Source organism: Lissotriton vulgaris, chromosome 4_1 (genome assembly GCF_964263255.1).
Source record: "Lissotriton vulgaris chromosome 4_1, aLisVul1.2, whole genome shotgun sequence".
Lineage (NCBI taxonomy): Eukaryota > Metazoa > Chordata > Amphibia > Caudata > Salamandridae > Lissotriton > Lissotriton vulgaris.
The window spans coordinates 246,540,250-246,568,083 of record NC_141691.1 but is presented as its reverse complement, the minus strand read 5'-3'; the positions used below and the strand labels follow the sequence as shown (position 1 = coordinate 246,568,083).

The window sequence follows — 27,834 nt, the reverse complement described above, 5'->3', positions numbered from 1 at the left end:
GGAACAGTACTAAACCGCATTGCACAGTTTTTTTACATTACACGTATTTCGCTGTTGTTTTACAGTGTACAGTTACTCATATTTACATTACTTATCTTAAACATTTTTTGTTACAGGTAGATAGTGTTTTGCCCAGAATCACAAAATGTTGGGTTTAAAAGTAATGCCGGTATTAGAACCCTCGTTTTTGGGTTCCAAGCCACAAAACTAGACAACCTGTGGAAGAGGTGTGGAGGGGAGGGGGTTTAGGGTAGGGTACCAGAAGTTTCTGGACGAGGAAAAAGAGGAGGGAGTGACTGACTATGGGAAACCAAAGGGGACAGGAAATGATGCGATTATAGAAATACAATATGATGTGACATTATTCTTTGCAACTTTATCTAAAGCACGGACCTCTTTTCAGTGCTAGTTCGCCAGTGGCAGTTCATTTGGCAGCTAATGGAACAGTGGGAGCTGTGAACATGAACTAACTGCATTAAACATTGTTAGAGATGCATGAGTGGCAACCATAAAACTTAATTTCAGATGGGAGTAACTGTCGAAAAAGAATGAAAAATTAATCTTGACTAGAGTGGGTGGGGGTGTTATATAACAACAGTACCGCTCCAATCTAAACACTCATTACCTCGACACTTGAAAATTATGAATTGCAGCAAAACTTATCTTCCTTGGTTGTGATTCTACCTTTTATGCACCAGTTTACTCTCTGCCATAGGAGAGATTTGAGTTGCCGTTATTATAGGATGTACACCTATGTGGCAAGGCATTTTTGTGGAGTTACAAATCGTATATGTGTGTCTTCTTTCACGAGTGTGTGCTATGTTGAACATGAATATAATTTCTCAGTCATGCACCCCTATTACCAGGGCGATTAGAATTATGCGGCAGGGGTGCTCCAAATTTGCAGCAAGAAAATGCACATTTTACTGTAAAATGGGGTACATTTTTTTGCTAGGTTACTTCGTTATTTCATTATTTTTATTCATCGTAACACAGTTTGGGCAAATATTTCACATCATTAGTGCCAGTAACAACCAAATAAAGAAATAAACAACCGAAAGATACCAGTTCACCTTTGCAAAGGCCTCGTTTTTAGTTTCTGGTGATCTTATGAGCTAGAAACATTTTTTTGTTAAGATCTGCAGATTATGTAGCAGATGATGGACTGTGTGGTAAAAGTGGTAAATCTATAATAATGCGAAAAAAGCTGTAGCATCAGAATTGCATAATATCAGTGGCCCTGCCTCTTACTTCTCAGAAGACAGTACCTAGAACAATCACTTATTATCCCTGCCTAAACATTCAAATCTGCACGCACAGCACACAAAACACAGTGCGGTAGCCGCTGTAGTGAATTGATTATTGTACTTCCTCACTAGAAAAATGAACACTCCAACTCCACTTGAGCCATGATCAACTCAGAGTAATTTACAAAAGACTCAATACATACATCTTCACTGCTCACAATCGCCATTCACCACTCTAACTTCATACGCTCTTAACTAAAATGTTCAAAGCCTGATTCATTTTCCGAAATTCTTTGATCATTAGTTTCAACTATTTTCGTCCACCATTGCTAAAAATTGTGGTACTCCATTTAGTTTTCTTTGTTTCTTTTTTGTTTTCCCAGTTTGTGTATGGTCTTTTTGCGACACAATTTTTGTGTGTATATTAACTTTTCTGGTATTATGTTTTTACTTTCTTCATGCATTTCTTTTTAAAGTGGCTTATTGTGACTTCTCTCATTTCATTTGTCTTCCTATTTACTTCCAGTTTATTTTGCGTGCTCTCCCTCCTTCCATTCTGCCCTTTTTTCAGTTTATCAACCTCCTTTCTTCTGTCTGTCTTCTTCCAAACTGTTTATTTTTATATTTCTCTCTTCTATTCTCCATCGCATGTAGGCATGACACAGAGCCTGTACAGCTTCAACTCTGTACTTGTAACTCCCACAAGTTGAGAGCAAAAAAACAATCCATAACGCAAGTACACGTTAGGCGTCGATCTTGGGGTTGGAAATAATCAGAAACCACAAATATAGAGGTGGTTGAGCCGCTGAAGGCTTGAGCCTGATGCCTGGCTCTGGCTCGGCTCGAGGTCTTCTTAGAACCTTGAGCCCAGAACGAGCCGAGCGTTGTGTCGAGTGGCTACGGTTGCCAGCCAAGTAACATGGGGAACCAGATTCGAATCCCGCCCTGGCTCAGGATCCTGTGAATTCCGGCGCATCTCCTTGTGATGAAGAACAACATGCCACGTAGACCATGTTTGTTGTGAAGCGCTCCTATATCCTTTGGCAATGTTTGCGCTATGAAAAGTACCAAAAAGTGTTGGTTCTACTTGTCACCCATATTCTAATCTCATACGCCAAAAAATAAATACCTTTGCTAGCCGCTGAATGGCAGTGTGAAACTAGAACATTGAGGATCGATCCTGGCTTCCCTACTTGACCAAATAGTGTGATCCAAGGCAAGTACTTTATTTCACCCAGCCTCCTGTTTTTTTGTTTGTTTTATGAGAGCAGCTTCAAATACTGGAGTTCTGGGAGTGCGCTGTAAAAAAAACTCTTGTATTTAAATCAATCTGAAGTATTAAAATGAAACACTCACACTTTATTGAAATTGGGAGACACCTTGTCATGATCGAATATGATGTTTGTAGAATTATTTAAATGTCACTTCTTTTTAGGGCTCGGTTCGTGCACAGGGTCTGAGAGCCCGAGTGTTGCTCATGCTCAGCTCTCCCTGTTAAACATATAAGATATCAAATGGCACAGCAGCCAAAACCCTTAAACGCATTAAAAAGAGGCATAGTAGATAGATATAAAGAAATACTAACTATATAGTAGTATATTTTTGTGTATTTGCCATTTTCGGCTGCTTGTGGTTAAGATGCTTTCCGAAAATATTCTATTTTGACAACAGTTACTGATTCATTTGAGGTAATGCATAAAGGGAAATTTATGGAGGATTATAGAAGTTCTACCTGTAACATTCATTAGAAGGGCAACTGAAACTCAGAAACAAGAAAGATATTGCCCTGTATTTTTGGAAAATGTCATCCTAGAATTGCTGCAATCCCTTGTCCAGACAGCTTTTCTTCAAGCAGTCATTAGAGTACCCTGTAAACACAGCATAGTCCTCTTTCCTATCCTTAACTTTTACATTGAAAAATACAACAGAAAACAGCAACGCTTTAGTCGAGGCAGGTACGTTCCGACCTGGGTCCGGTGCTTATTGTGCCACTGGACTCAAGCTGTACTCCACTGGTGAGGCCTACCTCTGCCAAAACTGGTCCGGTGTTCCTTGTGTTCGTTTCTGGAGGGGACCTGGCTTGGCAGTGCAGACTGGACTATTACTACTGGAGCAGAACCTTGGCTGATTTCCGTAAGGCTGGTCTCTGCAAAGACTAGCTCAGTTAGGGGAAAACAGTGGCCTGGAATTCAGATCCCAGCGATCACTAGTTATTGAGACGAATTCGGTCATTCGTTCCATCACTTTATTGTTTATTGCAGTAAATGCGCCAAGTATGATAGGCAAGCTCAGGCATTGGGTCTGTGCTCACTGTGCTACAGGGCTCAAGTGTACATCACTGATAAACCCTAAGCATGCTGAAAATGGTCTGGATTTGCTGTGTTCACGTCTGGAGGGATCTGTCTTGGCATTTCAGAGTGGACTGCTTCTACTGTAGTAGGACCAAAGGTGATCTCTCTGGTGGGTGAAAAAAGATGGAATGGGATGCACTGCCGAGCATTCTCCAGAGGCTGGGAATATTTCAAACACTCCTTCCATCACTTTCTTTAAACTGCAGATAGGACTTATTCCTCTTGTCAATTTGAAAGACTTACGGAATTTTATGGGTTACTGGATCAACTAACCAAGCTGCATTCATCTATTACCCTCACACTAATTACGTCTCTTCTTTCTCATACTTCCCTGGTTAATGTTGGTCTAACTCTTTAACGGCTTGGCTGGAACCCCAAAATGGTGTGTTACGTTACTGGCATTTATATAGCATGCATTCTGGCACTGATACAGTCGCACACATTATATCTGACATCCGGATGGTTTTCAAAGTTGTTTTGGAGTTTTTCATCACAAACTGATGCCTCACTCAGTCAGTGGAAATGTCAGTGCTAAGTTTGTGCCTGATCCTCAATAAGGTAACTGCCCTTTTCATTCACTTCTGTGAGCATGATCTTAATGGCTGGGGGGTTATTCCAGATTGCTTACACATCTCCTTGATCAGGAGAACTCCATTTGACAACTCCTTGTTTTCATTTCCAAGCTTGACTGGACCATGTGTAGGTCCCAATGAGGGTTATTGCGGAGACAGTCTGTGAGAATAAAACATTCAATATAATATTTGAAGGGGAAACGTAGGATAACAAGTAATAGAGGAAGGCTTCCCTTAGTAGTCCCTTAGTCAACACTGGAGATCATGGCAGATCTCCCCAGCTGATCAAATCTAATTTTATTAATTTTATGTTCCTCCAAAAGCTCTTTTAGTTTGCAAGAAAGTGCTTAAAATCACAACAAAAATCCACTTGGTTTTTATACAGCACTCTATGTCAGATTGGTATGTTTTAGTGCTATAAATAACAAAGGTTATCTTTACTCAATCCATTAGTACTTACTTTACGCACTTCGTCAGAATAAAACGCAAAGGCGGCCTTGCTGGGATTCGAATTAATGACTCGCAAATCACTGCATGGCTCAGTGGCGAGCCTGCAACTCACTGGGCTGCCTTGTCTTCCACACACAACTATATCATTAATCAACGGCACTCCTTTGATAGGTCTCTGATGTCTTTAACCCCTTCCATGCTGATGACGGAACCGCTCCGTCATCAGCTACAGTTGAGCTGTGCTGATGACGGAGCGGTTCCGTCATGGCCCGGCCGCCGCGCCTGCGCGGCGCTGATTTCGCGCCTGCGCGGGCGTTCTAATGAGCGGGTCGGGTCATGACGGAACCGCTCCATCACCAGCATAGCTCAACCGCGGCTGGTGACGGAGCGGCTCCGTCACCAGCATGCGGCCGCCGCGCGGCCGCCCCGCCCCTTTAGCGCTGCGGCGGAATAGCCGCCGCAGCGAAGGGGTTAAAAAGAACATGCTGTTGTGGTTCAGATGTGGGGCATGCAGAGTAATACCGTGTTTCTTTGGCACTCAACTCACTGAGCTACCACACTGAGCATGCAGCCTCTAGTAAACCAGGTAGGTGCTACTGAATTGTTGTTAGGAGAAACTTTGTGGTGAAACATCTCATAGCAATATATTAATCCTGTTCAAAGTTAACCTATCACGGTGACTGTGCACAGGAGGACCGGAGCTTGCAGTTTCCTAGGCGCTGCTGTCTTCCCTTCCCTTGAGAGTGCAAAGTCCAGCGAGGCTGACGCACTTACAGAAAAACACATAGCGTTGCATAAACAGCTGGAGAGTGTGTGTTGGGAAGGGGTGGGTGTGTTGTGCTGGGTGTGTGAAAAAGGAAGTCTTCTCAAATAGTTTGCTTTGTGGTTTTGTGCATCTAAATGTTAAAAAATTGTGAAAGGGTAGCGTTACCCTGTTGAGCGACTGCCTTAATTTGACCACTGTATTAACAAGCATCGGTTAATGTAGAAAACTATGCTACAGCCAATAGAAATTGAGTAAAAGTAAGTGGCAAGCACAGGAACCAACGAGAAGCAAGAAAAGCAAGGGAGCTGAATATAAGCCCCTTTTAAGATATACTTAATACAATAGATTTCACAAGCGCTGTGCAGGCGAAACCTAAAAAGCATTTATCTTAAAGAGAGCATGTCTGAATTCGCTTCGAGGCGCCTTGGAGCTAGGTGTACATGAGACACAGAGATAGACAGCCCGCACACTGGAAGTGCAGGAGAAGAAAAGGTGCATTCAGCCAGTTCAAAGTTGTTCAAGCAAGATCACCTTTTATTGTTCTCCTCAACTGGAGTGTGAAAAATTGCGTCTCTGGAGGGGGCAAACTGATGTGCCAGAGCTGGATGGGGCTGTTTTTTTAGGGGCGGTGTGAGTGTTGCAGGAAGTAGGGGTGCCAGAAGAGGCCTGAATATTTGCAGTAGCCAGGTGGGTCTCTGTGTTGTGGTCTGCCACCTCGCGCACACACACACACACTGACTGCATCATCACACATTCGGGTGAGCCAGAGAAATCATTGCACAACCAAAGCACATCCCGGAAAACGGCTGCTTGTCAGCTTGCCCGGCACTAGGAATGCGTGATGACTCAGGGGTTGGAAATGTAAAGCGTCCACCTCCACCATTTTGCCACTCGGTTCTTTTTTTTTTTCTTTCCTTGTCTTTTTAATCCTTTTGTGTTTGAAATGTATACAGAGCTGCGAGGTGCCCCTTTGAAGTAATTCTCCGCCATCTTGTGTTATGTTAGCTGCACCCCGGGGATTACTGGCGCCGCCCCTACCCCAGGGGGCAGAGCACAGACGGAGCCAGGCCCTGAACTTTCAGCTCCAACTAACAAGTTGCATTCGTGCATTAGCCGGTTTTGTCACATCAGCAGCAGTTTGGGGTTCTTTCAGACTAATATTTGATTTAGCAGCAGAGTGGAAACCATTGCAATTTTGACTTGGGAATGACGAAAAGGAAAAACTTCAAGTTCATTAACCTTTGCGAGATGGAGATAACAATGTCCTTTCAAACCGCAGGCTAAAAATATTCTTAGAACAGAGCCTCCCATGGTGCCTTCGCTTCTGCGGCAGAAAGGAATACACCACTGCCCACTAGTGGTGAAAAGAGATGCATTTCCTGAAGCCTGCGTGTTGTGGGGTGAATGCTGCGAGACAGCCGAGGTCAGGGCTTCGAGGCATTCGTTCTTGCCTTCCACTGTGTAAAGGCGGCTGTTGGCAGGTCTGGGCCCAGTTACAGCACCAACCAGCAAATAGGCCTAAATATAGGCAGGGCCACAAGAGTGTGTGGAAAAAAGAGCGCCTAATTATTGTGGTAGAGTCGACTAAATTGTCTCAAATTTTGCAGCGTAATGTGGCCCATTCAGTGGCAGTATTAATTTGCTATGTTATCATTTTAACACACTTTAATACTGACTGGGCAAACCGCTTTACCCCATTAGTGCCAGTGTAACACTTGGATTCCGCAAATGAAAGGTGACCAGTTACCGGCTGGAAAGGGCGTGGCACTTCGCCACACCACAGGTGTCCCTCTTTTTTTAAGTAACTTTTGCTCCATTTGAGGCAGTGTTCTACAAATTACGAAGCAGGTGGTGGAATATGTGACAAGAGAAGTAAATTCATAATCCTACGAAAAAGACAGCTGGTCGCAGAATCCTACAGGGAACACAATAGAATTCACAACAGGCCAATCTATGTTTGTGCCAGGCATCACAGGAGGAGGCGATGCGTGTTCCCAAAAGAGAGACAGAGTGGGAAAGCGGTGGGGGTTGGGGGGGGGGGAGGGGTGAAGGCATGGGCGTAGGGTGGAGGTCCTGCTTCTACTATATGTAAACATCGGCTAGTAAATGTGTGTACAATATTTAGAAGCTGGTATAAATGTATAGGTGTGTGTGTTTTTGGTGTGCATATATATAAACACACACACATATACATTTACAATGCTGCGCAAAAAAAGGGGACAGGCCGAATACAGAAGTGAGACTAAAGGCTTTAGTCCTACTTTTATGTCTGACCTGTCCCGGTTTTTGCTTCTCCACATCCGGTCACCCTGTTTACGTGGTCTTATTTGGTTTGCTTCTCCAGCAGGCTTGCAGTTCCCAGATTTGCATCAGAGGGGATGCGAGGCTTTCACAGGGACTTCCAACAATGAGCAGGATGTGGGAGGGGAGGTCAAGTTAAAGCGAGCCCTTCCTCTGCAGAAGAACTTCAGAGCAAACAGATGCGTGGCACGGGCATGACGGGTACCAGGGGCGCGGTGCCACGGCGTGCGCACACTTCTGCCCCCGGCGAGTCATGACAGAGACCGCCATTGTATTAATATGACTTGCTTAAGTGAACACACCCCTTGTAAGCAGGCAGCAGCGGCAGCTTGAAAGGAACCGTGCCGAGTGTTTGCTTTTATTCTGGGGAGGAAAGGGCTTTGCAGGGGTTTTTTTGGTGGGGTTTTTACGCTCCTCCTCCTTCCCCATAAGCAATTGCCACTATTATCTGTTGGATAACAAATACATTCTGGCATGAAAGGAAACCCTAACTCGACATACGTTCTTTTTTTTTTATTACTGCGCGTGTGTGCATCAGTACAAAACACTGTAAGGCAACAGCAACCAGCCAGGAACAGGGGTGCCTGCCCGCCGAGGCATCTAAGCACATAACGGTGATGTGTATTATAGCGCCTAATTCACCTCCCCTACCTAGTATCTCCGTTTACTCTTCCCTCCACGCCGCGTCTCTCCAGCCAATCATTTCCTCCCAGTCGCCAAACAACACCGGCCGTTTCCTGTTTGCTCTGTTCTTGTGCGTTTCCAATTGTCAGACGTCAAAAGCGGCGCAGCGTTTTCTTAATACTTATCTTCTGATAACATTGAATCCGAATTACAGGAAGAGGACGTCCACTCTGAAAACAAAGGAAGTGCGGCCTAGTTAGCGAGGGCTTCATCTAGCCAATGGGGGCCTCTTGTCTGCCAATAATAACAATTCGTAATACATTCCAAGCGCGTTTCTTGTTAAGCACTTTCATTGTTTTTCAGGGTAACACACCTTTTTCTCTGTGACGCTAACACTAAAGTTATGGAAGAACCTGCCATTATAATGATACCCGGTTCTAGCTGTTCATAGGGCACACAAACAGACTTGGAGGCCGATTCTGAGGTGCACAGTACAAGAGCCACAGGAATACTGTCCCCAAAATTACAATTTACAGCCTCTGTGCCATGCAATTGTGGTACAGAGGGAGAGGATGTGGCCTAACGGCTAGAGCGGTAGACCTCGAGGCTGGGGAGCCGGGTTCGAGTCTCGGCAGGGACTCTCAACATCCTGTGATTCTGGGCAAATTACTTAATCTCCCTGCCCCTAACAACAATGGATGTGTCCAGCTGAAGCGCTCTGATACCCTCAGGTCTAGTTTGCGCTGTATAAAAGGGAGGGGAAAAAAATTACCTATTATCGATCCGGAATAGTTAATTACATGCGGGATCCAGGATTTCTGGGCCTAATCTAATACGATTCCCAGATTCTTAAACTTTAGCAGTGCACTTTTTCCACCTACTTTTCACCTGCTTTGCTGTTTTCACATACTCTAACATTTTAAAACATGATCAAAATATTAATTTAATTATAGCTATTTAAATCTCAAACAGCACAAACCAAATCCTCAAAACAACCCAATAAACATTATCATGATTTTTTAAAATTATTACTAAAAGCTAAAACAAAAACGAATTTGTTTATATTTTACAACCAAAAACTTTTACATTACCATATTAGTGACCACTATGTAAATACAAAAACAACAAGTGATGGACCGAATGTGGATCAATGTCACACATTCCCCCAGTCAAAAGATCTGGGCCCAAATCCATCGTTTTTTTGCACTCCACACCACCCTGGGTTAGACAATGGCGATATGCAAATCAGCTCTGACCCTGTTGCCCCATGGGAACAGTCCAGTCCGAACTACAAAAGCCATGTCCTTCCCAGAACGGAATCAAGCATCCAAGGACCGGACCGGTTTCGAGGTAACACCTCTCATCAGCCCGGCTAGCTTGACTCCAAGTGGTGTGGAGTGCCTGGGACCCACGTCTGGGCATCCCCAGCGCACTTAGGGCGGCAATTGCAAAAACAACAAGTGATGGACCGAATGTGGATCAATGTCACACATTCCCCCAGTCAAAAGATCTGGGCCCAAATCCATCGTTTTTTTGCACTCCACACCACCCTGGGTTAGACAATGGCGATATGCAAATCAGCTCTGACCCTGTTGCCCCATGGGAACAGTCCAGTCCGAACTACAAAAGCCATGTCCTTCCCAGAACGGAATCAAGCATCCAAGGACCGGACCGGTTTCGAGGTAACACCTCTCATCAGCCCGGCTAGCTTGACTCCAAGTGGTGTGGAGTGCCTGGGACCCACGTCTGGGCATCCCCAGCGCACTTAGGGCGGCAATTGCAAAAACAACAAGTGATGGACCGAATGTGGATCAATGTCACACATTCCCCCAGTCAAAAGATCTGGGCCCAAATCCATCGTTTTTTTGCACTCCACACCACCCTGGGTTAGACAATGGCGATATGCAAATCAGCTCTGACCCTGTTGCCCCATGGGAACAGTCCAGTCCGAACTACAAAAGCCATGTCCTTCCCAGAACGGAATCAAGCATCCAAGGACCGGACCGGTTTCGAGGTAACACCTCTCATCAGCCCGGCTAGCTTGACTCCAAGTGGTGTGGAGTGCCTGGGACCCACGTCTGGGCATCCCCAGCGCACTTAGGGCGGCAATTGCAAAAACAACAAGTGATGGACCGAATGTGGATCAATGTCACACATTCCCCCAGTCAAAAGATCTGGGCCCAAATCCATCGTTTTTTTGCACTCCACACCACCCTGGGTTAGACAATGGCGATATGCAAATCAGCTCTGACCCTGTTGCCCCATGGGAACAGTCCAGTCCGAACTACAAAAGCCATGTCCTTCCCAGAACGGAATCAAGCATCCAAGGACCGGACCGGTTTCGAGGTAACACCTCTCATCAGCCCGGCTAGCTTGACTCCAAGTGGTGTGGAGTGCCTGGGACCCACGTCTGGGCATCCCCAGCGCACTTAGGGCGGCAATTGCAAAAACAACAAGTGATGGACCGAATGTGGATCAATGTCACACATTCCCCCAGTCAAAAGATCTGGGCCCAAATCCATCGTTTTTTTGCACTCCACACCACCCTGGGTTAGACAATGGCGATATGCAAATCAGCTCTGACCCTGTTGCCCCATGGGAACAGTCCAGTCCGAACTACAAAAGCCATGTCCTTCCCAGAACGGAATCAAGCATCCAAGGACCGGACCGGTTTCGAGGTAACACCTCTCATCAGCCCGGCTAGCTTGACTCCAAGTGGTGTGGAGTGCCTGGGACCCACGTCTGGGCATCCCCAGCGCACTTAGGGCGGCAATTGCAAAAACAACAAGTGATGGACCGAATGTGGATCAATGTCACACATTCCCCCAGTCAAAAGATCTGGGCCCAAATCCATCGTTTTTTTGCACTCCACACCACCCTGGGTTAGACAATGGCGATATGCAAATCAGCTCTGACCCTGTTGCCCCATGGGAACAGTCCAGTCCGAACTACAAAAGCCATGTCCTTCCCAGAACGGAATCAAGCATCCAAGGACCGGACCGGTTTCGAGGTAACACCTCTCATCAGCCCGGCTAGCTTGACTCCAAGTGGTGTGGAGTGCCTGGGACCCACGTCTGGGCATCCCCAGCGCACTTAGGGCGGCAATTGCAAAAACAACAAGTGATGGACCGAATGTGGATCAATGTCACACATTCCCCCAGTCAAAAGATCTGGGCCCAAATCCATCGTTTTTTTGCACTCCACACCACCCTGGGTTAGACAATGGCGATATGCAAATCAGCTCTGACCCTGGAGTCAAGCTAGCCGGGCTGATGAGAGGTGTTACCTCGAAACCGGTCCGGTCCTCGGATGCTTGATTCCGTTCTGGGAAGGACATGGCTTTTGTAGTTCGGACTGGACTGTTCCCATGGGGCAACAGGGTCAGAGCTGATTTGCATATCGCCATTGTCTAACCCAGGGTGGTGTGGAGTGCAAAAAAACAAAAAAACGATGGATTTGGGCCCAGATCTTTTGACTGGGGGAATGTGTGACATTCATCCACATTCGGTCCATCACTTGTTGTTATTGCAATTGCCGCCCTAAGTGCGCTGGGGATGCCCAGACGTGGGTCCCAGGCACTCCACACCACTTGGAGTCAAGCTAGCCGGGCTGATGAGAGGTGTTACCTCGAAACCGGTCCGGTCCTCGGATGCTTGATTCCGTTCTGGGAAGGACATGGCTTTTGTAGTTCGGACTGGACTGTTCCCATGGGGCAACAGGGTCAGAGCTGATTTGCATATCGCCATTGTCTAACCCAGGGTGGTGTGGAGTGCAAAAAAACGATGGATTTGGGCCCAGATCTTTTGACTGGGGGAATGTGTGACATTCATCCACATTCGGTCCATCACTTGTTGTTATTGCAATTGCCGCCCTAAGTGCGCTGGGGATGCCCAGACGTGGGTCCCAGGCACTCCACACCACTTGGAGTCAAGCTAGCCGGGCTGATGAGAGGTGTTACCTCGAAACCGGTCCGGTCCTCGGATGCTTGATTCCGTTCTGGGAAGGACATGGCTTTTGTAGTTCGGACTGGACTGTTCCCATGGGGCAACAGGGTCAGAGCTGATTTGCATATCGCCATTGTCTAACCCAGGGTGGTGTGGAGTGCAAAAAAACGATGGATTTGGGCCCAGATCTTTTGACTGGGGGAATGTGTGACAATCATCCACATTCGGTCCATCACTTGTTGTTATTGCAATTGCCGCCCTAAGTGCGCTGGGGATGCCCAGACGTGGGTCCCAGGCACTCCACACCACTTGGAGTCAAGCTAGCCGGGCTGATGAGAGGTGTTACCTCGAAACCGGTCCGGTCCTCGGATGCTTGATTCCGTTCTGGGAAGGACATGGCTTTTGTAGTTCGGACTGGACTGTTCCCATGGGGCAACAGGGTCAGAGCTGATTTGCATATCGCCATTGTCTAACCCAGGGTGGTGTGGAGTGCAAAAAAACGATGGATTTGGGCCCAGATCTTTTGACTGGGGGAATGTGTGACATTCATCCACATTCGGTCCATCACTTGTTGTTATTGCAATTGCCGCCCTAAGTGCGCTGGGGATGCCCAGACGTGGGTCCCAGGCACTCCACACCACTTGGAGTCAAGCTAGCCGGGCTGATGAGAGGTGTTACCTCGAAACCGGTCCGGTCCTCGGATGCTTGATTCCGTTCTGGGAAGGACATGGCTTTTGTAGTTCGGACTGGACTGTTCCCATGGGGCAACAGGGTCAGAGCTGATTTGCATATCGCCATTGTCTAACCCAGGGTGGTGTGGAGTGCAAAAAAACGATGGATTTGGGCCCAGATCTTTTGACTGGGGGAATGTGTGACATTCATCCACATTCGGTCCATCACTTGTTGTTATTGCAATTGCCGCCCTAAGTGCGCTGGGGATGCCCAGACGTGGGTCCCAGGCACTCCACACCACTTGGAGTCAAGCTAGCCGGGCTGATGAGAGGTGTTACCTCGAAACCGGTCCGGTCCTCGGATGCTTGATTCCGTTCTGGGAAGGACATGGCTTTTGTAGTTCGGACTGGACTGTTCCCATGGGGCAACAGGGTCAGAGCTGATTTGCATATCGCCATTGTCTAACCCAGGGTGGTGTGGAGTGCAAAAAAACGATGGATTTGGGCCCAGATCTTTTGACTGGGGGAATGTGTGACATTCATCCACATTCGGTCCATCACTTGTTGTTATTGCAATTGCCGCCCTAAGTGCGCTGGGGATGCCCAGACGTGGGTCCCAGGCACTCCACACCACTTGGAGTCAAGCTAGCCGGGCTGATGAGAGGTGTTACCTCGAAACCGGTACGGTCCTCGGATGCTTGATTCCGTTCTGGGAAGGACATGGCTTTTGTAGTTCGGACTGGACTGTTCCCATGGGGCAACAGGGTCAGAGCTGATTTGCATATCGCCATTGTCTAACCCAGGGTGGTGTGGAGTGCAAAAAAACGATGGATTTGGGCCCAGATCTTTTGACTGGGGGAATGTGTGACATTCATCCACATTCGGTCCATCACTTGTTGTTATTGCAATTGCCGCCCTAAGTGCGCTGGGGATGCCCAGACGTGGGTCCCAGGCACTCCACACCACTTGGAGTCAAGCTAGCCGGGCTGATGAGAGGTGTTACCTCGAAACCGGTCCGGTCCTCGGATGCTTGATTCCGTTCTGGGAAGGACATGGCTTTTGTAGTTCGGACTGGACTGTTCCCATGGGGCAACAGGGTCAGAGCTGATTTGCATATCGCCATTGTCTAACCCAGGGTGGTGTGGAGTGCAAAAAAACGATGGATTTGGGCCCAGATCTTTTGACTGGGGGAATGTGTGACATTCATCCACATTCGGTCCATCACTTGTTGTTATTGCACTATGTAAATACCTCAATATTTTAATATATTATATATTTAATGGCAGTATTATTTACAAGAAAAAGACGATGTACATGCCTCAATGTTGTGTTTCACAATATTTTTCCTAGAAAGTACCTTAAACAAACGTGTAAAATTCTTCATGAGTTGTTACTTAGCACCATTATATGGTTTTCAGTTTCCCGGGGCTCCTTAGAGCCCAGGGCCGCAGCAAAATACCTATTCCAGCTGGCCATGGGATTCCTCAGGAGCACCATCAAGTTACTTTATTAATCTTGCCTTCTGCACTCTGCAGGCGCAAGGGAGAAGTTTCACTGGATCAAGCGGGAGTGATCTTGAGTATATAACTTGTCCCCTGTTTTGGTTATGGCTGCCTCTGCCCTGCCTGTTTGAAGGACTACCTGACCCCTCCAAGCACAGGAGAAGGGTTCTTCTGGGGGCAGTTTTGCTTTCTGGCAGGGCCTGGATTCCTGCAGCCTTAGGATCAGCAAATGGCCAGTTCTGTCAGCCCTTTGGAGGCATCGTCCTAGTCCCAGAGATTCAAGATAACACTAGAGAACAATTTCTCCACTTTCCGCATCAGGGCAGCCAAAAAATCTTCAATGCAGCAGCAGGGAAGTTGCACTGTCTTCTTCTGTTCCAGTCAGCTGTCTGCTGCGGGTGGGACATGGAGGGCAATTTAAAGGGTTAGAAGCCATCCGCAGTTGGTGGTGACTTCCAATCCAGTCACGCCAAATTTACCATACTTAGTCACAAGTCATATGCAGCAGTGTGCTTCATTTCCTCTTCTGTGGATATTCTTTCAGGCAATATTCTATACCATAATTCCTTTCAGAGTATCATAGTGGTCGCCAAAGTTCCAACCCAAGCCAGCCCAGTTACTCTCAACAAGGAATAAAGCGAACGACCCATCCCATCCCCGGACTCATATCTCGGCCATATCCATGTGGTTTTTGGCTACAAAAGTCTGGGCATGGTACCACCTCTTATAGTAAGTGGGAGCAGGAAGATCTGTTCACAGAAAAAATGTGGTCGTAATTTCTCTGTTTCTTTCTTATACTGGGTCAGATTTTGTGGGTTTCTTTTGAATTTTAGGTGCTGACTGTCTCAGCCCCAGGGGATTAGGTGTGAATGGCAAGGGCCGCCCTTTCAGTGTTAAACTTTGCAGCCGAGCTTAAGCTCTACATAGATAAAATGCTATAGATCATCAACATCCAATCTTTCCATTAAATAATTACATTTCATTGTCTATATATTGCTAATTTTCGTTTGATAGCAATGTTAGGTCTGGCGCTATTAAAGGTCTTTTGATTTAACTAAAATCAAATATAAAATATACTTAATTATAGTGGTTTTTAGCCAGCCGCTTTTTCCGTTTGTCTGGTGTTGTTTCATTCACATATTTCTACCACCCACTGCAACATACATTACCACGGAATGACTGAACTCAATTAAGCCATTGGCTAACTTCATTTTGAGTGACAACATTGTGATCTTTTATAAGGGACAAATCCGCCCACAAAGACGTTCCCTTTGGTTCCATGGACTACTATTGCAAAGAGTCCTTTTTTAGACAAAAACTATGTTTGGTTATAGCTATTTTCTTTTTTTTAGTTTGTGAGTGCTCGGCAACACCACCAACAATAAGAATGTAGTTAAATACAAAGCAAAAGAAGCATTGTCAAAGCTGAAAGTCCTGTAGCCAACACCAGACCTATTGAATTTGCCAATGAAAGTTCTTTTCAAATTTAGCCAAAATGGGTTCAATCCCTGTTTTACATTTATTTCAGATTTAGCAGTCTGGCTGTAGGGAGATTATATTGTCTAAAGCCCATCTTAAATTTGAAGGTGCAAGTGTGAAAGCTTTCCTTTAATCTTGTACCAAACAACTGCACTTTGTTTTGTACAAATGCTAAAACTATTTGTTCACATATGTAGTAGATTTTCCAAAGTGGTGATATGGTAAAACTGTTGCCATTTTCTATTCGAATGCATGTACCTGAAATAACTGAGCAGCCGATAGACCTTAGCGATTCCAGGGCTCAAAAACCACAGATGTCCAGAGCACAAAAATTGGAGGCGTGCAGCAAAAAGATGGGCTTCCTTCTTCTACTATCTAATAGCTCCAACAGCCTTTTCCAGGAAATGCTGCTCTTTATAAGTGTCATCTGATTAAAAAAACACAATTCACTCACTAATGAATCTTCCACCCTAATATATTGTTTGCAAACAAAACAAAATAGGGTCAGCATTATGTTTGATGGAGTACCCAGTGGCATTGAATCCTCCATCATAATATATATTTTCTGGAAAGAAACATAGGTTCAACATTATGTTTGATGGAGTACCGACTAGCACTGTTCCAGTTACTCACCTCATCACCATAGAAGGATGTGATCTACAAGCATATAGTGCTAGTCCCTCAAATCCATTCTCGGTTGTCTCAAACTCACTTGAGCCTTTAGCCCCCACCCAGACCCGATTGCCTCATCTCATGCATGTCCTAAACTTAGAATCCCCATACTTAAGAGAAAATCTTATCAAGTCCAAACTTGTGTTGTGGTTTGATGACTATCCATTTTGACCTGTTTGTGTACAAGGCGGTAAACCTGTTCCTTTCTAGTAAAGAGCCTCTGTTGTAGTTTGCATTCTTGGTATCTCAATAATACAGCTGTTGTTGCTACCCTGTCCTCATTGGCCTCCCCCTCAATGCCTTTGCTGCTCACTGTTGGCTTGGTCTTAATGTTTTTCAGCGTGGTTAGAGAGAGAGAGAGGCAGAGAAAGTGTGTGTGTGTGTGTGTGTGTGTGTGTGTGTGTGTGTGCACGCGCGCGCGTGCATGTGTGTGTGTGTGATTGATGGAGGGTATGCATGGAAATGAAAAAAACCCTAGACGAGAGCTAGGGCTGAAAGAATGCTGTGACTTAACCTTGCTTCATTAGTCCACAAGAAGAGCCGCGCCCGTGTGTTAGATAAGCACTCACTTTCCGTTTCTTGTTGACGTTCCCTCCTTGGTGCTGGAGTCATTGACCGCTTGCCAGCTGAGCCAACCAAAAAAAAGCTTGAATTTGATGTACCCTTCTCAACAAAACAAAGTGCAGGGTGTGGTGGGGGGGAGAGCGGAGGAGGCCTTAGAACAGCACAGAGGATGAAGTTTGTTCGCTGCCATAAACTGCTGTTTAGTAATCTTTCTACTTGGAATGATATAAATATATATTTTCTGCTCTTTTCTTGGCAGGAGCAGAATCCTGGACTGGTTCCCAGATTGCATGAACCCGGCTCCATACCAACTGCAGGCTCTGTGGCCGCGCCGCCCACAGCTAATGGATTCATGAGGAACGCTATCCTGAAGGAGCAGATTATGAGGCGGCAGCTGTTGCAGGTTTGATGTGTGCTTCACTTTTCTTAGTTGCTAAGGGCATGAGCATCACTCACTGAACGCAATGTAAGAATATTGGGCCAGATGTGTCAAAGGGTTTTACCCATTCTGTGTCTATGGGAAAATGTGTTCATACATATGGCCCATTGTCATTAGCTATGATGGCAGCAGCGCATCCATAGGAATTGAGCAAAAAACACCTTTATGAGAACCCAATTAATGAAATCCAGAATCCTCATTGGTACACTTATTTTCAATGTTTTTCAGAACAAAGCAGCCTAAGAACACCGAAATGTGTCACAAATCCAGGGCTTTAAGTGGGACGGGTCTCACCAGGTCTGAGTGCCGTCTGTTTTTTAAAGGGGGCCTAAAAATGGGTCTCTATCAGTCTCTTATTTGTGCCCTGGTACAAGCGGTCCGTTTTTTTATGGACTGCAGTGACACAGGCACATCGATGTGCACTTGCTCACACTGCTCACTTCCACTAGTGGAGAAGTTACAACATGACGTCATGCCAGGTGAGCTTTGTAGGGGAAGGGAAATCCTTTAAAGAGAATCATTTTCTCTCTGGATTTCCCTTCTCTTTTTGAAACTCAGGAGGAGCAGCTATATTGTTGTGGTGTCACGAGGGCGTTAAGTGGAAGCTTTTTCAATATTATACACAAGCCATAGTTGCTGCTTATTTATCTTATGCGAACTAACAACCATTGACAAAGCCAATAGTCCTGACCTGGTATAGGTACAATGATACTTGTTGTATCATATATCTGGATGCAATGACAGAAACAGCAAAATACAAGTCTGACGGCACACTATGCTAAGCACAGATTTTTAGCGTAGGTATTTTTAAGCCACACCCTTAACACCTTGGCTGCTAAGGCAATTTTCCTCCTGCGCTGATCCTTTAAAATTCCCATTGTTCATGACGAGCTGGGCTCGTCATCAGCACACGACCACTGTGCACCATGACGAGCCCAGCTCGTCATCAGCAGCGAAAGGGTTAGTTACTTTGGCCACACCCCTTTGAGAGACCCCCCAGTTTTTTCATTCCACTTAAAGACCTGCATAAATCGTTGCCTTTTAGAACTTAAGATACTATGTATTTCACCGATTTCTACACACATGCTCTATCGGTTGAACATGCGGCGACCCAGATTGTGTGTTACTGGTGGGAATTAAACAACCGCTGTCCTGATGCTGATCCTAGGGCTGCTGGCAGACATTCCTGCACGAGTGCGACAACCAGCTTAAAGCCACAGAGCCAGAAACAACACGGTTTCCAATGGCAGATGTTCTTAGTTTTGACCCTATAATGCATTAGATCAATGTACCTGCTGCATTTCTACAGATATTATGCAGTTCTCTGCCAAATATATAATTCAGTATTAGCCCTACCTCTAATCTCTTCCACAGCCGGACTCCTTGTTTTTAACATCATGATGCGTAGCTAGGTTATGTGCACTCGCTACTGAAATGCAGACAGTCCATCTGAAAATCCAATATGTAGAAATATGCTTAAAAATGTAGGATGTGTAATCTAAAAGCAGGGTTCTCCAAAGTGGGTCCTGGAGGGCCGGATCCATGCCAGATTTCTAAGATAAGTACAATTATCTAAATGGGCATAAGCTAAAAATCTGCCATGGATCCCGCCCTCCAGGACCGACTTTGGAGAACTTTAGATTCAAAAGTACAAACCCTTTTCCATTGTGATGTTTTACATTTTGTAATTAAAGTGAATGTTTTTGATGTTAACTTCTTGTAGAAGTTAATAATGCAAGGTGAACATTGGGATGAATATATTGATCGCATGGATTGACCACATTTAAAAAGCAAAAGGATAGATAGGCGGGTAAATTGGTGAACAATCAAAGGAAGGACGGGTGAGTTGGAGAATGGATAATTAAAAAGCTAAATAGTTATATGCACACTCCAAATTTCTAGGCTCATAGATGACTTAAACTGTGGTTTAGCTATCTGGATGAATGGGTGGGCTGGGTAGAAGGATAAAATAATGTAGCTACATGGACCACATTTACAGAACCCCTAACATATTGGTTATTTATGAGTTAATGGTTTGTGGCTATGGATGGATGATTGGATTAACTGATGGATCAGTGAAAAGGTAATCAAAAGATAGATAGACAGATAGATAGATAGATAGATAGATAGATAGATAGATAGATAGATAGATAGATAGACATACAGTAGACTGCTAGATCCAGAGAGTAATACATAGGTGTAACAGCTGTGGTGATACGATGCTCAGGTATACATTCTGACATAGTAATTGGTTAGACTGTCCACATAAAACAGTTGATTACACCAGTTACAATAACTAGCATCAATGGCCAATATTTACCAAACTCAGTGCTAGCCTAAAGAGAACAATGCATTCATAGAACAGCTAAACATAGCAGCTAATACATAGCAGGAATAACTGTGTATCTATTATTGGCGGATGCAGAGAGTGATGATTCGAATATAGAGCACGAGTAAATAACTAACGTTGACTGGTGGGTTGGATGGGACGGAAATGCAATGATTTGTGAGTGATTAGAGGTACAGGCCGGAAGTGGAATTCTATTTATTGGATGGGCCTGTAATGGATGGTTGAATTGATGACAGATTGGATCATTCCTTAAATGTAATTCTTGTAATAATTTTATACATAAAACAGTCCGATCAACTGAATAAGCATCTTAGTTATATCACAAGAAGCAATATATTTGCTATAATGCTTAATACCACACTTCCCCTGTTTCTAAGCACAGTAAACAGGTGTAACAATTACCATTAAATTACCGAATTTAATGCTGTTAAATAAGATGTATTAGGTAGGTAGATAGATGGTTTACATAATTTGAATATCTCGCAAAAGTTGACACAGAGGATGGTTCTGCGCGATGGCCGAGGAGAAAAGATGAATCAACAGGTGGACAGACAGGTATCTTTTCACCAGACGAGAAAGATGCTGATTAGATGTTAGGTATACAGGTATAATAGGATGTAGGTGAAGAGATGCTGCTGAGAGAATTAGCAGGTGGCTGTAGTGATGCACATAGTTGATAGATTGAGGGCTGAAGTAGCACAGTAAAGCGTTACATACAGAAAATGTGTTTAAATGTACGAACCTGGATGCAAAGATAGAGAGTGTGAAAATAAAACAGAAAAAAAAGCAGGCGAGCGCAACAGTTATATATATATATATATATATATATATATATATATATATATATATATATATATATATATATATATATATATATATATATATATATACTGCAAGGATATAACATTTTGAAGACTCTTTATATTTTATTGAGTGTTCCTATAGGAAGATGTGAGTGATGAAGACTATAGTCTGAGGAAGGTATGACATGCTAACTCTGGTCTCGTTTCTTCAAACCTATTGATGGCAGGCGGTTATAGTTTCTGTAGTATTTATGATTTTGTTGTTACATATGTAGGTTCTGTGACAGGGATGCCTGACATCTCATTGTGCTGTTCTTATGCACACCGAGAGCTGAAAACTCTGGGTAGACTAGTAAAATCCAAATTAAATTAAAATAGTTTTTGCAAGTCGAAGGATTGTGTTGACATCTGCTTGTCTCGTTAGTTAACACGTCAGCGGCATGTAGGGTGTTCTTTTGAGCACATTGAACACACCGCCCAAAAGCATTTTCTTTGCAAGTAGGCGCCCAGAGCCACCTAACTATTCGGATTTAACAATAATCCTCAGAAGAGCCTCTTTCCCTTTCTCTCACAAGATGAGGTCATGTCCCCCCAGCAACCAACAACCAGGGTGTGGTTGAGGAGCACTAATTGGCAGCAGGGGACATGAAATGACGGAGCGGGAGAGGCCCGGGACTCCAGGGGACACGTGCCGCACGCATCAGCGCCAAGGCGTAATGAAAAGATCCTGCGTTATCCGACCGCGCGCCAGTGTGTGAGCGCGCCTACGCCTGCGTGCTTCTGGGCGGGCGGGTGTTCTGGAGTGCCTTGATGCACAGCCTTGGTGATCCGGTTTGGATACTCCAAGTTTAGCAGTTGTAAACAGAGAGCTTCAGGTAAAAACATTCAGAACACCTTTGGCATTCTTTGCAATTGTTAGAGGAACTAGTCACGTAACTTTGTCACAAGTATAATATTGACGTTTCCCAAAAAGAGGACAGACTGCTTGTTGGGACCCGAGGTAAGTGCACACGCAGTGCAGTGAAACAATGTCCAGTTTGGGATATTCTGCCAGATTTATAAACAGCAGGGCCCCAATTTAGAAACAGGGTACTCCGACACAAACGGGACGGCTCATCCTGTCGAACAAACCCTCAGTCTGCCTGGCTATTTACAGACGGGCAAATGGGGGCTCTGTCAATGGAAAACTTCCTATGATTAGTCAAACGACAGGGCTTTAAGTGGGCCGGGTCTCACCGGGTCTGAGCATCAGCAGTTTTTTAAAGGGGGGCTCGAAATGGTTCTCTATCGGGCTCTGTTATGTGCCCTGGCACAGGCGTTCCGTTTTTTTCCGGACTGCAGTGACAGCAGGCACGTGGATGTGCGCGTGCTCACAAGGCTCACTTCTCACTGGTGGAGAAGTTATGACATGACATTATGCCAGGTAAGCGTTGTAGGAGAAGGAAAATCTTTTAAAGAAAGTCATTTTCTCTCTGGATTTCCCTTCTCTTTTTGTAACTCAGGAGCAGCAACATTGTCGTGGTGTCACCAGGGCGTCAAGTGGAAGCTTTTTCATTATTATATACAAGCCATAGTTGCTGCTTATTTATCTTATGCAACTAACAGCCATTGACGAAGCCAATAGTCTTGACTTCTTGTAGGTATGATGTTACTTGGTGAATCATATATCTGGATGCAATGACAGAAACAGCAAAATACAAGTCCGGCGGCACGCTATGCTAAGCATGGATTTTTAGTTTAAGTTTGTAAGCAACGCCCCTAATTACATTAGACATGCCCCTTTGAGACACCGCCCCGCCCAGTTTTTTCATCCCACTTGAAGCCCTGCCCAATGGAGTAGGGGGCCTCTGGAAGAAAGACATTGCACCACCCCTTTTATTTAGGGTGGATGGTGTAATGTCTTTTTTTTCTTCATATCTTTCAATGCCGAGGGTCAGAAAAAAAATTACCCTGCACATTGTGGGAGAAAGCTCCCGGGATGTAGGAGTCATTAGTTTCCTGTTTTTCTGAAGCATTGTTCCTGAAAAACATAAAAAAATAAAAAAGTTTGGTGAACGGCTGTCAAAAACTGACAGCGGCCGTGCACCAAACTTTTCAAAAGAAACCTCCGCAATGGCAGTTCCTTTGAATAGACAGAGGTGACTGGCGAGCCAGTGGTCATCTCTAAATTTGGCAGCTCGTGCGTAGTGTTAAGGATGGGGGAGGTAAAGTTCTCTGCCACTGCGATGAATAGAATCCCATCCGTCAAACAGTAAATCAGACCCTATGGTTTTTGAGATGGGTGTACAAACAACCACCATTTTCTATCAAAGAAATAAATTAATGCAGAATGCCCATAGAAACTGAGGAAAATCCCAGTACTGGCCCAACTCTTTTTACCTTTTATGTTAATTTATCTGAGATCTCAAGAAGGATATGCTCATCTTTGCAAATGGTGGAGAGCCACCAGAGGGACCACTCTATTCTCCTTCTTTTCAGTTTTTATGCATCTTCTGGGGTGACATTCAAGCAGTGGTTAATTTAAGACGGTGGTTTCCAGTGCTTAGCACTGGCATTTAATTGGTTTCCGATGCTTGGCAGCCTCAACTGTCAACAATGCACTTAGGACAGTCTGCCACGTGGTGGCGCTGCTCATCTAATGTAGAGTTGAGCAGAACAACATTTGTTTATGATTACAATATATGTTAAAAATTACTAATAGCTGCCTCCCAGCCATTCCTTTAGCTTTGGAAGCCTGGAATAATTTGAACTGTTGCACTTGCAAGCGAGAGAGATGGTTAGCAGTTGTTCTGGCAATGATGCCAGGATCAGTCGGTGGTGCAAGCTGCGAGACCTCCTGGTCAGGGCCCTGGCACTTATTATTTTACAAATTAAGAAGTGCATTCAAGCCTTCTCCAGACATCCACCTGTTGCTTTCCTGGAATTTTGTGCCAGTGCTGGGAGTGGCACATCCTCCCGACGGACAGCACTAGGTGAGCACAGCGTGCTGGCTGCTCGCTTGCTACCGGAGAGAATGCATAGAGAGGCTAGGAGAAGGTGGCATTAGCCTGCAGTTCATCACTGCCATCATTAAAGATATGCATCACTCACTCAGATTTGAGAAAATGGAAAAACAGAACCTTGATGTCTGGCATTAGCCAAGTCCTTTTGATTTGAGTTAAATGTACATAGTACTGGGGGAGGAGCCAAGATGGCGACCGGGACGGACGTGTGAGCTCTCGGCTCCGCCGGTCGTCCGATCCTGTAAAGATATCCTGCCTGTAATCCTGCCTACACCGCATCAAAACGGAAACGAACTTGCACTGAGGCCACTGGCGCTTCTTTGAGACCTTTGTCGGCTGTTTCGACGGTGAACTCGCACCGTTCGCCGATCTCCTGTGCTGGCCCGAGACCCAGAGCCGCTCGCCGCCGCTGGACGCGGCTGAGCATTGTTTGCTGGGACGGGCTGGGAGAGTGCCGACCGGGGCGGAGGTGCAGCCGATCGTGGTGGTGGATAATATTGGCCCCCTACACTGTGGCGAGACTCCCTCCTGGATCGACCTGACTTTTGACGAGACGGGCGCCCCTCACACGGCGCTCCCCCTGACGCGCTGTTTGCTACCAGGACGGAGTCCATCTTGGGGCACCTTCTCTGCCGCGGTTGCCCGCACTACTAGTGGCCGAGGGGGCTCTCGTTCTACTTTGTCCCGCGTCGGTGAGCCGCATCTCCGGTGGCTCCCTCCCGCCCTGACCTCATCGACGACGAGCCCCCCTCTCTCCATTATTTGCTCACTGCCGTGGCTGCCATGTCGCCCCCCCTGCTGGGAGAACTGGTGGCTTCTCCCCTGCCTCCGTTACGCTATGCCCTGCCTGCTCACGGGCTGGTGGCTGGACTGACGGACCTGCCGTGTATTCTGGAACGGCCAAAGCCGCACAGGGACCCGACTTGTGGCGATATCCTCTCTGCCCTCGCCGATCTGCGGGCGACATGGCGGCGACTGTCCAGAGAACTGGAGCGGAAGATTGACAGTGCTGTGCTGTGTCTGGTGAGCCCGCAACCGCCATGCTCTCTGCCACCGCTGATTACTCCTAACCCGGATACAATGATGCAGCGTGAGAGTGAAACGGTGCGGAATGCTGCTGGCTACAATGTTGGGTGCTTCTCTCCCGCTGAAGATACAGTTGCACAGTCTCCCCTCGTCTCGACGCCTGGTACTTCGACTGCGGAGTCGTCACTGTGGCCTCCCTCATCGTTCTCCCGTATGCTGACCCCCCTTGCTGCCTCTGCCTCCGTGTTTATTTCTCTGCAATTGTGGACGGTGTGCCAGCCTGCTGTGGAGGGGGCGTCTGTCATTCTGGGCACTGAACTTACTGGTGACTGTATACGCCCGTTTCCTCCTTCTCTTCGTCTTCTTTGTTTGAAGCGGCCATCTTGCTCCTTTGTCCTGCCTGAGGGGAGCTCACGGCGGCGGACATGCCTGGAGGGATTTCAGCGCTCAGGCCAGGGCTGATGGTGTTCCTTGACTTGGTTCCGGCTGATTGACTGGTGACTCTGATTGCAATTGCTATTGCTTGGCATGCTCATTTTCGCTCCGGGTTGTACTTGATGTATCTAAAAAAATTTTTGGTTCCTCCTAATGGGGTGATTGTATTGGGGGGCTGGGAGTCCGGGGACGACTGTTATTGTTGGTGGTCTTAACTTGTTTCTGATCGGCTGGGAGGGACTCGGGTTGGGACACTATCTGGTTCTCCGCAGGGGCCCTAACTAGGTATCCCTCCCCATTAGTGGCTATTACTTTTGTATTCGCTCTGACATAGTGGATGTGGTGTAGGTCCTGTGCGGGTGGTGGAGTCCGGGACTCGGAAATTGTGGCCCTCCTCCGGGGTTAGTTATTTCGTGGGAGTTTTAGATTAGATTTCTCTTTTCTTGCTCCCTATTTCTCATGTGATATTATACCTTTTTCTTTCTTTCTTATCTTACTCTCTACTCTATATTTCGCGTTTATGGGGCGACAGACGCGCTGCTGGGGGGGGGGGTAGGCCGTAGCCTTCGCATGCGTGTAGGGTGGGGGTTGAGGGCGGGGTTTTTGTTTCTTTTTGTTCCTATGGTGCCTTGTTTTTTCTTTTTAATTTAACTCTTCTTTTCTATCTGGGATTCGTGTCGATGTTACTGATGGGCGGGTGGCGGTGGATCACTGTTGGGGCCTTCGGTCTAATATCCTTGCTGCGTACATTCTGTCCGCCATGCCGCCTGGAGGGGTTTCTCATTTGAGTAGCCGGGCTGCGTATGCCTCTGTCGCTATTGCTATTTTACGTCTACATGGACCCTGTTTTTCCTTTTGTCTATAATTTGTCTTTATTGAAACGGAATAGTTGGTCATTACTAGTTGCTACGAAACTTTAAAATTAACCTTCATTACTCCTGCGGCGCAATAGCACGTGACCTACAGTGTAACTGCTAAATGCTTGCTATTTGATCCTGCTGTGCTATTGCGTCACCGTATTGTATGCGCCCGTGCTCAATAGTGTTTGTGGCCGGCCTGAGGGTTGTAGGCCACTATTTGTACTTCTTTGGATGCACCAATAAAGGTTTTCAAAAATTAAAAAAAAAAAAAAAATGTACATAGTACTCTTGCTAAAGGGACTTTCAGACAACCCTCTTCATCCATTGGTCTATCAGTGTGTCATTTACATTTTTCTTCCGCCTCCTACTGCATACAGCATTGGACAGTGGGTCAGCCTACTTCAGTCATTAGCTAATGTCAGCGTGAATGAAGGCATTGTGCTCAAAGAGCACGTCTGCACACAAAGTCGTTGACTTCAATGACAGGGGCTACTAGGGTAAAGTGTGCTTTTTGAGCCCCAAAAATATTTTTTGCTTATAGGCAACATTGTTTAAATATCAATATTGGTAAGGGCCCTTCAGCTCAGCCAACAATACGCTTTACAAAACCATGATAAGCAAAGTATTGGCAAATCAAAAAGGCTGTTAGCCAACACCAGACCTATTGGCTTTTCCATGCTTTTTTCCCCAGCAGTTCTCAGTTTAATGGGAACAATCCCAACGTTAACATGCTATGTTGGTGTGCCATTTTAACGCCTTAACTGCGGCCGTTATTTCGGTGCAGTGCGGGCATTCCATTAGGTGGGCGGGGCTCCGTCGGTCAATTGGCCGACGGCAGTACTAGGGAGGTAGTGCTCCCGTCGGTCAATGGCCGACGGGAGCTCGGAACGGGTTAACATATCACAGTTTGAATGTATGCATTGCCCTGCCACAGCGAAGGACAAATCTAAGCAGGTATCTGCAGGTATCTGCATCTTGGATTGGTGAGAATGTGATTGACATACGATGGCTCACCCATGAAGGACATCGCATTACAGTTGACAATCACTCTCGTATCATGTTTAGTCTGTTTTTTTAACAAGGAAGTCTACACCCTGTAACCCATAACCCATTTTCCTCATGTCTTTAATCTATCCTCTGATGTCCATCGACATTGCCAACCCTCTTCCCAACTTCTTAGGGTTTTCTCTCTCTTCAACACGGTTATCATTAATTCCATGATATGCTAAAGCAGTTCAGCATGATACTCAGCCATCTTCTTTTAATTTATGTTACCTATTATCAAAATTACCTTTCAGTGTGCTTTTGTGTGTTTTTTTCAGTTTTTTTGTTAAACCTCAATGTCTTGCGTCTGAGACCAACCAGCAGGTGACAACAGTGCATCTTCAATGCAATTGTACATACTTGGATGTTTCCTGTGGAGGTCTGGTTTGCAGTAGCCTGCTACTATAAGAGTAGGAACAGTGTATTGAAGTATAGATTAGAAAACATGCAATAACTCTTCCTTTGTGTATAAAGTGAACTCAGTATAATGTTGTAGACTTCCTGGTCTGGCTAGAATAAAAAAGAACATAAAATAAAGGGGACGGCAGGGAGTGAACGGATTGGAGATGATTCCTGTACATGAGAAGAATGGAATATGTGGGACTTGTTTTAGTTTCATTGCCTTAAAGATGAATGCAAATGTTTGATTGGTTGGCGCTTTGGTGAACCTTTCAGGGTGTCTCCAAATCATGATCGCACCATAGACTGCTGTTGACTTTGTTCCTTTGTCTC

The 27,834-nt window shown here is 45.7% G+C and overlaps 1 protein-coding gene across 6 annotated transcripts in view; it reads left to right on the top strand.

Moving 5' to 3' along the window:
* The window catches only part of MAMLD1 (mastermind like domain containing 1), a 325,103-nt gene that overhangs the window by 278,820 nt on the left and 18,449 nt on the right, over window positions 1–27,834 (top strand). For all 6 annotated transcript variants that reach the window (XM_086918604.1, XM_086918605.1, XM_086918603.1 and 3 more), the window contains one exon: window positions 17,403–17,546. In XM_086918604.1, the coding sequence (XP_086774730.1) occupies window positions 17,403–17,546 (144 nt within the window). The remainder of the gene's footprint in view (window positions 1–17,402; window positions 17,547–27,834) is intronic.